Below are 13,281 nucleotides of genomic sequence, written 5' to 3' on the forward strand. Positions count from 1 at the left end.
GACCTTCAAATCCCCAGAAAAGGTCACTGCCTGACACTAAAGTCACATGGTTTCTTTTCAGGCCAGAGCTCACAATGTCCCTCCCAGCAGGGGGTATCATTCCAATTCTCACATAATAGATATAGTAGTAGTGGTTATATTAATAGTAGTAGTGGTAATTGTAGTAACCCTCCTTCTCCTTATATGCTCAAATAGATCTGTGATATAATCAATGTGGATGTTATCTCCACCAACACTATCATAACCTGGCTAAGCCTGCACATCCTGTGTTCCTTTTCCCTTCATCCTCCCATAAGTTTGCCCTAGGGTACTCACGAAACATACTGGGGGGCTTTCCTCCATCCTTCCTGACATTATGAAGAATGGATTACCAATAGAACCCTTAGTCCATCTGTCATCCCTTGTGACCAGACCATTTTTGCTTCCTACCATCCATGCACACCCCAATCATATCTTTTTCTCCTCTTTTTTGAAATGTCTCATTGACATATATTACAATTGAACCCATTACAAACCACTCTGTTGTCCAGTGTGCTATTAATATTTCATTTTCTAGAGACTATTTTTATTACAAGGCAAATGCAGTTCTATGAGAGGTATATGTTTAGACTATATATTTTTTATCTATTTATGATTGTGTGATTCCTAGTCAGACCTGTTCTTCTCCTCTATCTTGTAAGGTAGATGCATTTCTCCTACTTCCCTTATCTCTGGCTATTAAAATAGCTTTCTAACTTGATTTCCCATCCTATAGTCTCTCCCCATTCCAATCCATCCTCCATTCAGCTACCAAATTGATTTTTCTAAAGCATGTCAGACCATGTCATCCCCTTACTCGAAGAGCTCCAGTGACTCCCTACTACCTGCAGACTCACATATGAACTTTTCTGTTTGGCATTTAAAGCTCTTAATTACCTGGCCTCTTCCTATACTTTATTCCCATCTGTACATGCTACAACCTAGTTTTACTGTACTACATTCATTTCCTTGAACATGACACTATTACCCATCCCATTGCCTCTACATTGGCTGCATCTGTGCCTGGAATGCTGGTTCCCTACAACTCCATCTCTTGGTTTCTCTGACTTTAAGACTCAACTAACTCCCACCTTCCACAATAGACCTTTTCAAATCTACTTCCCTTTCCCCCTCAATGCCTAATCCTCTGAAATTACCTTCTTTGCACTCTGAAATATCTTGAACGTACTTAGTTATTTACATGTTTTCTTTTCCATTAGAATATACTCTCCTTGTGGGTATTGATGGTTTTGGCTTTTCTTTGAATCTCTAGCACTTAGCAAAGTGTCTGGCACATAGTAGGCATTTAATAAATGTGTATTGACTGACTGGTGAATCCTTCCTAGGGTTTTCATGTACCTGGATAATTCTGAAGAATTTTCTAGTAGGGATCATTGTAGTACATGACCTGTCAAAGTTTGTTTAAGCTATAAAATTTTACCAGGGAGATACTATGAGGGTATAAGTTACATCTTCTAGTGAAGTCACTACTTGGAGAATTTGGTAAAATTATTCAGATCATTGAGGTATTCTCTCATAACCACTTACTAAATAACTATTAGAACACCATCCCATCCCCCAAACTCATGCTTAGAATAGCTATCCCAACCTAGCCATAATTCCTTTTTTGAAAATCAATGCCTAACTCCATGAAGTGCTTTCCCTGACCTCTCTCCATCCATACCTCAGGGAGAAATTGTCTCTCCCTCAAATTTCTTATGGTACTTCTCCAGACTCTCCTTTGCCCCTTCAAAATTTGGATGTTATTTACTTATATAGATGTTGTGTCCAGTAGAATATTAGTTCTCAGAGGGAAGGAACTGTTTATATTTTTGTCCTTGTATCCTTAACTCCTAGCACAGTGTGACATATAGTAGCCACTTAATACGTGCTCAATCAATTGAACTGGATCCCCTTTCTACGAATTGGGCAGTTATTCCCTTTTCTTAAAGACTATTATAGTTTAATTTTTCATCTTTGTTTTCCAAACACCTAGCCCAATGACTTATAAATTAATTAACACTTTCTAAATTTAATTATATTAAAATAACATGGGTCTTAGATTCAGAAAATCTGAATTCAAGTCTAGCCTATAACAAATATGAGTAGTTTGACCAGGGGCAAATAATTTCACAAAATGACAAAACTTTAGGTTTGGAAGGTACCAAAGCAACCATCCAGCCTTACCCAAACTGAAAGGGAAACAGAATATCTTTGTTGTTTGGTTTCCTCATCTATAAAGTAAAAATATTATTATGTGTGTTATGTTATCATCACCATCCCCAAAGGAGAAATTTCTGGAATGATCAGGTCTAATGGTATGATTCTTGACTACATTTTCATGGGTATCATTTACAGTCATCATTATTACAGATTTGACCACATCATTCCTGTGGCTTTCTGACCAGTAATAACTCCCCACTGCTTAAAGAATAAAATTAAAGCCACTTAGCCTGACATCTAAGACCCTTAACAATCTACCTCTAGTCCACTTGACAAAGTCCTTTCATACTATTCTTCATCTTGCAGCGAAACGGAACTAAAAACTGTTCCCAAGTTTTATCCTGCATTCTCTCTTCTGGGTTTTTTGAGGAGACATCCGTCACAACTAAATTAGGCTCCCTCCTCTTTTCTACCTGCTAGAACCCTTCTCCTCCTTTGGTTGCCACTTCTACCATGAAGCCTTCCCTATCTCCTCTAGTTAAACACGTTTTCTCCCCAAATTTTGTTGAAAACAGTCTATAATTCATTTTTTCTCTCTTTTTATTTTTTGCTGGGGCAATGAGGGTTAAGTGACTTGCGCAAAGTCACACAGCTAGTAAATGTCAAGTGTCTGAGTCAGGATTTGAACTCAGGTCCTCCTGACTCCAGGGCCAGTGCTTTATCCACTGCAACACCTAGCTGCCCCCAACAGTCTAATTCTTACTTTTCCCTCTCACCTCCTACCTTGTTTCACACTTTTTAAAAATATACATGCCATGGGGGGCGGCTAGGTGGCGCAGTGGATAAAGCACCGGCCCTGGATTCAGGAGTTCCTGAGTTCAAATCCGGCCTCAGACACTTGACACTTACTAGCTGTGTGACCTTGGGCAAGTCACTTAACCCCCACTGCCCCGCAAAAAAAAAAAAATATATATATATATATATATACATGCCATGACTTTATCAGAGTATACATCCTTGAGGGCAGAGATCATGTCATTTTAAGTCTTTATGGCTGGTACCTAGTATATAGCACCTTGCACACAGTAGGCATTTAATAAATGTTTGTTGTTAATTTCACCTGAATGACAGGTTAACATTTGAAATAAAATATTCAAAATTGTCAAGGTGAATATCTTTGTGCTAAGAATTTTTTTCCTCTTTCTTTCTACAGTTGGAGCCTACAAAGTAGGATTGGACCTTCTTGTGGAGTTTGAATTCCGTACAACTAGAACCATTGGTGTTCTCCTGGGAATCAGCAGCCAAAAAATGGATGGAATGGGCATTGAATTGATAGATGAAAAAGTGAGTGGCGCCAGGCAGGTCATTCCTGCATGTATTAATGGTCATGAAAAGGCCTCGGAAACTCTAGTTTTGGCCTCGTTATAGATAAGCATTGTATGTAAAGAGAGTGCCTATTTAAGGTAGAAACTTTCCCCTGGCTCTTGGCTTGGTTGATTGCTCGCACATACATTCTCTGGATTTGTCTTTAACATTAAATGTATTAATTTTCCCCAATAGACCTACTGTGCACAGTGTGGATAAGCACTAGATCTTGGAATTCATACATCACATCTCCCTTGATATTACCAGATGAAGGATATGAATCCTTCCTCTGTCTCAGATAAAGCTATAAAAGCAGTGATTCATGTGAAGTAAGGAATGAGCTAGCCTACAGTCTACTTACTAGCTGTGTCAGCCTGGGAAAGTCACTTAACCCTATTTGCTTCTTTAGTTTCCACATCTGTAAAAATGACCTGGAAAAGGAAATGGCAAACACCTCTGGTATCTTTGCCAATAAAACCCCAGATAGGGCCACAAAGAGTCAGATACAACTAAACATGACTAAACAACAAATGACAGCCTAGATTCTTCTAATGATTATGTGAAAAGGAAGGAAAGCTAGGCTTCTCTCAAGAGCTTTCAAACAAAAAAAAATATAATTAAATCCAAACCAAACATGTAGGTTTCCAAATGAAAAACATACTATTGAAATCTTATTGCAGCAAATATCATTACAAAGAATTCCATAAAATGAGAGTGATGGTAAAGGTGAAATCCCGGATATCCCTGATTTCAAAGTCAATGGACTGTAATAATGAGATGGTGGCTACTGTGATAAATCTTCTTTCAGACCATGTGTCCTGATTTTTTATTTAGAGATGGCCATTGTACAGATAATAAACCTATCACCATACTAAAATGGGAGGCCAATAGGGCTTTGTGATTGAGTTACTTTTAATAACTCAGTTGGACTTGGAGACAGAAAAACCTAAGTTCAAATTCTGCTTCAGACACTCACAGGCCATATGGCCCTTGGGCAAGTAATTTAACCTCTTCTGTCTTAATATCCCCATTTTAAAAATGAAGAGTTTGGGCTGGCTAGTTAGCCTTTAGAATTGCTCTCAGCTCTAAATCTATGCTAGGCACTAGGGAAGGTACAAAGTTTAGATACCATTCATGGTGTGATTTTTGGTTTGGTTCTTGCCTTTCTTTGTATCCCCAGTGCTTAGCATAGTGCCTAGCACATAGTAGGTATTTAACAAATACTTATCGACTTGACTGGGTGGTTGATATATGTGAGAGAAGTTTGTTGTGCCTAATTTTAGGGAAGTAGGAAGAAATTTCACAATTATGTTATGTGTCAGGTAGTGATTATTCTTCAATAGTGCTTTCTTTGAAGCACTATTTCTTTGAACATTGCAACCAGCCAGATTAAGGATGAGATATAATTATTAGAGAAAACTTCCTAATACTTAAAACTGATCAAGAGTAGAATGGGATGCCTCAAGAGATAGTGGATTCCCCCATTACTAAAAGTCTTTGAGCAAAGGTTGGATGACCCATGGTTAGGAATACGGTAGAGGGAATACTGCTTCACTACGAGTTGGACTCAACCCCTGAGGTACATTCCAACTCTAGGATTTTGTGAAAATCCATCCAACAGCCCAGAGTCCTGCTGCACTAAATAGCAACACAACACAGAAAAAGAGCCAGGTGTGCAGAGGAGGAATTCAATTGTAAAATATTCATTAGGTGACTGCTATGTACAAGGCATGAAATTGAGGTCAGAGGAATCAAACATATAGGCAAGGAGCTTATAATGTCTGGTGGAGTGGAAAGAGTTGGTAGAGTCAGAAGACCTGAGTTCAAATATCACCACTACTCCTTGCTGTGTTACCTGTGCCTCAGTTTCCTCACTTGGAAAATGTGGGGGTTGCACTTGATGGTCTCTGAGTTCCCATCCATCTCTGCATACAAGATCCTAATAGGAAAACATAGAAATGCAGATATGGCACCTGTTCTTTCTGCTGTACTCAGAACACTTGCTAGTTCACTACTGACTAAGCTGTTCCCAGATGAACATAACTGGTTCAAATAGTGTTAACTAAAGACATACCCCCCAAACTATTAAAAAATCAATAACCTGTGTAATTTAAGGATGCTGTCTTCATACATCTTTTTGTTGTTTTCAGACATATCCAGTTGCCTCTGTCATGTTCTATATTACTGCTAAACCTTTCTAGTATATTTTCATTTGGAGCTTAATTATATCCCTTTCTTCACCATCCTCAGAAAGGGAAAAAACCCTCAAATTCTCAAACTGTCAATATCTGCTCATGTTATTGAACACATATTTCTATCATTTAGACAAAAACTTCAAATCTATGTGTCTTTATACTGTGAAAATTTTCAGTAGCTAAGCTGTTGTTTGTCCAAGGGCCCTCAGTATCGATGGGGAGGCTCTGTACTTGAAATGATAACTGCTTATGTTATTTGGAGTCATGTGCTAAAATGAGCCATCTGAGAGAAAGAGAAGAAGCAAGTTAAAACATGGACAAGAGAAGGCTCAAATAATAAATCCTAGGAACCCTTTTCACTGATAAAACAAATTAGTGAATCACTGTGAACCCAGTATCATTACAAGTTGGGAAGCATTTCAAAGAGGTGTAGCAAGTATTTAGAAATCTGAGAAGCACTTCAACAAAATATTTTGATCTGTGCTTTACAGTCTAAAGAGAAAAAAGGCTAAGAACTTTAGAACTGTTGCCTGACTACTAAATCCTTGTTATCTGGCTTCCAAATAGATTTCAAATATTCAGATGACAGAATTCTTATTGCTAGCTTAGCATAACTTGACTATTGCTCCCCCTCCCACAAACACACCCACATACACACATAATGCTCAGAGGCAAAATGATGGTTTGTAACCCATGCTGATCATATTTATATTTTAATTCCTGTCAAGTTTGTTTTTATATGACTTAACTGTGTTTATTTGAATCTATTGGCCCTGTTCTCTATTTTTCCATCAGAGAGTGCTGCTAATTTATCAGATTTAGGACTGGGATGACATTACCCTAACTAGGCTATTCATAACTGTTTGATTTTCCCAACCCCAGCTCATGTTCCATGTGGATAATGGTGCAGGCCGGTTCACTGCTGTTTATGATGCTGGTGTCCCCGGATCTTTATGTGATGGGCAGTGGCATAAGGTGACTGCAAACAAAATCAAACACCAAATAGAGTTGACAGTGGATGGGAACCAGGTGAAGGCTCAAAGTCCAAACACTGCATCTACATCAGCTGATACAAATGATCCTGTCTTTGTTGGAGGGTACCCAGGTGAGTTTAGATAAGAACAATGAACAATAACTCACATTTATAAAGTGTCATAAGGTTTGACAAAACTAACTAGGATTTGTTGCTTCCAATTCTTACATAGATGTTGTATTTGTGGATTGGAAATTGTTGAAAATATTAAAATGTAATATTGGATTCCCCAGAAAAATGTGTGTATTAGGACCATTAGGGCCAAATTCTGTAACTCCTTCCACAAAATCCCCAATGACTTAAATGAGTGAATGTCTTACGTAAAACATATGGGTTGAGTTTCATTGGTGGGAAGTTTGAGGATACAGGAAATGAATTTGGCTCATAACAGATGAAACATCTAACCTAAATTATGTTCCAAGCAGTTGTTCTCTCTGCTGCATTTTTGATTAACATGCCAGGGGAATCATAAAAATCAGTTATGAAAATACTTCCGGAGGTACTAGAAATCATAGGTTAAATTTAGTCGACTTTCCCCTTAGGTTGTTAAAGAGCTCATATTTATATTGCAAAGAAGCCTGAGCAAAAAATCTGCATTTAAAAGCCCCAGCCAGTACATTAAAAACAGCACATGAACCACAGAGAGTTATGTAAAGTGCCCATAAACAAGATTGACCAAGTTAGTTCAAAATAAGCCAAGTGCATATGATGGCAATAAATACAGTAATAATTTTTAAAACACCAAGGACTGCTTTTCATCATTGCAATATAAGAGAAATAGATCCACATTTACATGTAACCTTTGTCCTCATATGAAGAAAGGCAAAATAATCACAACCATATTTTAATAATAGGGGAAATATTGGATAGATCAGGAACCTATATAGTTTCTATCTCCAAAGTTATTGCTGAGTTTTTATGCTATTCACTTCTCTGTCACTCAGATAAAATGAAAGATATTGTGAATGGCAGCAGAATCTTACCTGTTTGTTATCATATTTAATGAGAGATGAAACTAAATGGGAACTAAATCAAATTTTAGGACTGTTCATAGGAGTTCCTCCTTTATAAAGAAAGCAACTTTGGCAGAAACATTTTAATTCCTTGGAATTTCCAAGGAAATATTTTCTCATTTTCTCTTATAGAGTTTTTATACCATGAGCTTTGCTCTAAGAAGGTAAATTTTAGTCATCTGTTTTTAGATTCTTTATTGTCTACTTCAGCAAACATATGCCTTTCTTCGAAATTCAGATTTTGTAGCTTTTCATGGCTAGAAATTAATCAGTTACATCCCCAATTCCTGGATTGATATTTCATAAAAGTTAGGGTACTAAAGAAGCTTCTGTATCTCATGAGCTTAAAATAAGCTTGGGATTCTCTTTCTACAGTTTAAAACATTGATATGAAAATCCTTAGCCAAGCTAGCATTCCAAGTTGAACTATTGAGCTAATGAACTAACAGATGCCCATCTAACTGAAAGTCATTCTTGCAGTAACCCCTTTGCCTTTTGTTTTCCAGATGGCCTCAATCAGTTTGGCCTCACAACCAATATCCCATTCAGAGGATGCATCCGCTCACTGAAATTCACCAAAGGCACTGCCAAAGCTCTGGAAATTAACTTTGCAAAAGCCTTGGAGCTAAAGGGTGTTCAGCCTGTATCTTGCCCTGCCAACTAATAGAGTTTTAACTCCCAAGTTGGGTTTTTGGAAGCAAATGTATTAAGTAAAACAAATATGCTTTACCTACATATACGAATAAAAATTGGTGCAGCAAAATTGAATTCTCTCCATGAACTCTTCATTTGGTATCCCTTTAGGGGAGATCTCAGTCAAGTTTTAGATTAATTTCTCTTGCAGGCCATTAATATTGAAACAAGTTCATCTGACCTAATAAAATGGTAAGATTTTCAACATGACTAAAAAGTGCATTTGGGGAATAGGAATTTGATTGCAATTTGTGAAGCCAGCATTCTTTGGCCTGCTTCTAATTAATATTTTTATTATCATTGTCCATGTGTGTCCACTTTGGAATCCATTATATCATCCTACTCAAAGCAAAAAAGGGTTATTCTTTCTTGTGTGCACTTGGAAGGGAATCAGCACATCTTCTTCCCCTTTCTAGTGTCGGCATTATCATTATTTCTTAGATCTGGGTTCATAAGCAGAGACTTTAGATAAGGTTACAATTAGAGGGATTTTTCATTTTGAAAGAAGATGTTGATGGAATTCAGAACAAAGGATTTAATTCATTTATTTCCTTATTTGATGAGGTTTATAGATTTCTGGGGGCACTCCAGAATTAAACCCTCTAAATGCATAATTAAGTACATGTGATACTATAACATTTGGGGATTTTTTTTTCAAAAGGCTTAAGTTCATGTTACACGGTGACTGAAAAGTAGTAGTCTTCATTTGAAAGCAACATAATGTAGTAGCTAAAGAGTTGGCTTAAGAACCAGGAAGATCTGGGTTTGAGTGCTGCTTCAAGGCATCTGACCTTAGCAAAGCACTTTACCCTTCAGTGTTCTAGGCAACTCTCTAAGACCATGAGTTGTTGAGAAGGTGCTGATTAGGGCAGCTAGGTGGCACAGTGGATAAAGCACCGGCCCTGGATTCAGGAGTACCTGAGTTCAAATCTGGCCTCAGACAATTGACACTTACTAGCTGTGTAACTCTGGGCAAGTCACCTAACCCCCATTGCCCTGCAAAAACAAAAACAAAAACAAAAGAGACGGTGCTGATCTGCACTGCTAGAAGAAGTTTCCTTCATTGTAGGTATTCCCAAAATCAATGAAATTACCAAACCAATCCCTATCTTTCCTTTGAAAGGAAAACTAATGCTATAATTGAATATTACAAAGACATAAATATTAAACCAGAAATTTTAAAAGCATATGCCTGGGAGGTATTTTGAGATCCAATTTCACCCATAAGATAATTTTTCTTTAAAAAAAAAACAATTTCTAAGGTTTTATGGTTTTCTAATGTTCACCTGGTCTAAGAACAGACTGTTCAGGTAAAGATGAAAACATCTCAATTGCATTCTCAAAAGGAACAGTTATAGTGTTACAGCCCCCACATGCTCACAGAATGCCCAGAGGACTTCTCTCAAATGCATGTTTTAAGGTAAGAAAAGCAAAGCACTGACTTTTTAATCAAAGATTCACCAGTCTTGTCAACCTGACCATTGTGCCAAGTGTGCTTTTTTCCTCAAAAAGACATTATAAAACCACAGAAAGCCAGAGTAGGAATGTATTGTTCCCATCTTTTGTTAAGGCAATTCAACAAGAATGTTATTAAGTGCCTTCTATGTGCCAGGCACTTTGTTAAAGGCTGGGGATACAAAGAAGGGCAGCTAGGTGACACAGTGGATAGAGTGCTGGGACTGGAGTCAGGAAGACTCATCTTCCTGAGTTCAAATCCAACTGGCCTCAAACACTTACTAGCTGTGTGACCCTGTGCAAGTCACTTAACCCTGTTTGCCTCACTTTCCCCATCTGTAAAATGAGCTGGAGAAGGAAATGCCAATTTACTCTAGTATCTTTGCCAAAAAACAACAACAACAACAACAACAAAAAACAAATGGGGTCACAAAGAATCAGATAGGACTGAAAAATGACTGAACAACAACCAATACAAATAAAGGCAAAAAGCAAACCCTGTTCTTATGGCATTCACAATCTAATGGAGGCAAGTATATTTTTTAAAAATGGCATGTGCAGGGTAAAGTAGAAGTAATCTCAGAGGGGAGGTAGTAAGGTTAAGGAGACCTAGGAAATACTTCTTTTACATCTTGGGGGGGGGCAATGACTTGCCCAGGGTCACACAGCTAGTAAGTGCAAGTGTCTGAGGCTGGATTAGAACTCAGGTCTTCCTGAATCCAGGGCCGGTGCTTTATCCACTTTGCCACCTAGCTGCACCCCCCTGGGAAATACTTCTTGTATAAGGTAGGACTTTAGCTGCAACTTGAAAGAAACCAGGAAGCAGAGATGAGGAAGGAGAGAATTCCAGGCATGGAGAAATTCTCAGAGTCAGGAGTCTTGTGAAAGGAACAAGAAGGCCTATATATCCCTGGATCATATCAGGGAGAGAGGGATGAGAAGACTAAAAAGGTAGGAAGGGGCCAGGTGATGAAGGACTTTAAAAAGCACGACAGAAGACTTTATGTTTGATCCTGGAGACAATACGGAGTCACGTTTACTGAGTAGATGAGTGACATAGTCAGACCTGCATTTTAGGAAGATCAATTGGACACCTGAGTGTTGGATGAACAGTAGTGGAGAGAGATTTATGGCAGGGAAAACAATCATCAGGCTATTATTGCAATAGTCCAGGGATGAGGTGATGAGGACATTTGTGGGGAGAGGAGAGGTCAAAGTATCAGAGTAAAGAAGGAGGCATATATGTGAAATGTTATACCTGATCTATGGATTTCTGAGTATAACTTGGAGGAAACCTGGATTTATGTAAATACTTTACTGGCTCAAAGTTGTGAGGAATGGGCTTGTGATATATGCATAATACCCTCCTCCCCAAACACCCCAATCCCTAAGGGCTCTCATCCAACTTAGACAAGAAGGCTAGCCACTACTTCCCCCTTCTGGATTCTAGGGATAATTTGGAGGAATTAGGGTTTTTAGACTATCACTCATGAGACCCTATCCAGTGTGATACCCATATCAATCAACCAAATGGCATCAATTAGCTTTTGGGGGGCAGCTAGGTGGCACAGTACATAAAGTGCTGGACCTAGAGTCTAGAAGAACTGAGTCCAAATCCGGCCTCTGACGGAACTAGTTGGGTGATCTTGAGTAGTCATTTTACCTCTGTCTGCCTCCATTTCTTCATCTGTAAAATGGAGATAATACTAGTACCTATCTCCCAGGGTTGTTGTGAGGTTCAGACAAGATATTTGTAGAGGATTTAGCACAGTGTCTGGCACATAGTAGGCACTCAATAAAATCCTTGTTTCCTTCCCTTTAACAATAGAATATTTACTGAGAAGATAAATACTAAAGATGCACTCACTTCTTCCATACACCAAGTCTCTATGGAGAGTAAGCTTAAGGTTAAAGCACAAAAATAGTCAGGCATAAATGTAGGGTCAAATGGTATCTATCACCTGCCTCTTGGACCTGGGAGACCTTTGTGGAGTCCCTACCAAGTTCACTTCTGAGTGTGGCATCAGCAATGATGAATGAATGACTCCTTCACTTGGTAGTAAGTCAATCCTTTATTCATCTGGGCTGGCTCCTTCCAGGTCTCAGCATCTTGGTTTGATAGGTCAATCTGTGACTGGACTAAGTTAAACAGATCACTTGTCTATTGCCCTTGCTCCTCTCTGTACTCAACTACTGCTGCTATTGGCTCTGTTTTTCTTGGCTGCCAACTCCCAAGTTGCTAGGGGCTTCTCTGATTGTTCTTTCAACCTTTTGAAGCCAAGAAGTCATAACCTGGTCACTTTTATCCTCCAAATACTCATTTGGCTGAGATCAGAAAAGAATAAATAGAAAATAAACAGAGACACAATGTGCTAAGATACGCATAGCCGATGAGTGAGATCAAAGTCCTTCCTCTACTGGGCAGCTCCAAGCCGTTTTTCTTTGTTTGTTTTTGCAGGGCAATGAGGGTTAAGTGACTTGCCCAGGGTCACACAGCTAGTGTCAAGTGTCTAAGGCCAGATTTGAACTCGGACACTCCTGAATCCAGGGCCGGTGTGTTATCCACTGAACCACCTAGCTGCCCACATAGGATGTATTTTTGCTTCTTCTTTTGGTCTACTTTCTAAAGGCACCAGGGAAGAGAGCAAGATTTTCCATTTCAAACTTTAGTATTTACTTTCAGTTCCAGCTTCTCAGATAAGTAGAAGATTCTTTGTTACCCTACTGCCAGTCAGTCTGGTAGAAATAGGCCTCCATAAACTAAGCAAGGAATATTGTGAATGTCCTGCATATTACACCAGGAAAGGCACAAATCACATATGTTCTAAGGACTGAACCCTCACTTTAGTCCCCATCCCTCCCCTGCATTGTACATGTTTAATTTGAATCCTCACTCACATTTGAATAACAGGAAATTATATTCATTAAACCACATTCCCCTCTCATCCCATCAAGTTTTACATCTCTTCTACTGTTTCCCCCTGTATGAGTCACTTTAGTTAGTTTTTAGCCTCATTATATAATCACTAAGATGCATTAGCATTGCACCTGATGCTATCTAAGGACAAAATTTAACTTCGTTCAGGTGCTATTCATTCATGAGTCCATGGTGAAGTACTGCTTCTTATCCTTTGATGATATCTATAATTCAGTCTTCATCACTCCCATTTCTTCCCTTTTTTGGGCCAATCCATATAACCAGTCATCAGTCCTTAGAAAGTAGACATATTTCTTGCCAAACAAGGGTTAGAACAACAATGGAAGAGTAGCTCTTCCAATGGTAAGCCATAGGCCATGAGGCTCATTATCAGACTTTGCATCCTTGGATCTGAACCAGTTCTTTCCG

General features: G+C 38.6%; 1 protein-coding gene across 1 annotated transcript in view; it reads left to right on the forward strand.

Moving 5' to 3' along the window:
* Positions 1–8,539, forward strand: part of LAMA2 (laminin subunit alpha 2) — an 804,877-nt gene extending 796,338 nt beyond the window's left edge. The window contains 3 exon segments of the mRNA XM_044002871.1: positions 3,395–3,525; positions 6,624–6,846; positions 8,294–8,539. Coding sequence (XP_043858806.1) covers positions 3,395–3,525; positions 6,624–6,846; positions 8,294–8,451 — 512 coding nt within the window. The 3' untranslated portion in view covers positions 8,452–8,539.
* Positions 8,540–13,281: the final 4,742 nt, after the last annotated feature.

Source organism: Dromiciops gliroides, chromosome 4 (genome assembly GCF_019393635.1).
Source record: "Dromiciops gliroides isolate mDroGli1 chromosome 4, mDroGli1.pri, whole genome shotgun sequence".
In the NCBI taxonomy this organism is placed as follows: domain Eukaryota; kingdom Metazoa; phylum Chordata; class Mammalia; order Microbiotheria; family Microbiotheriidae; genus Dromiciops; species Dromiciops gliroides.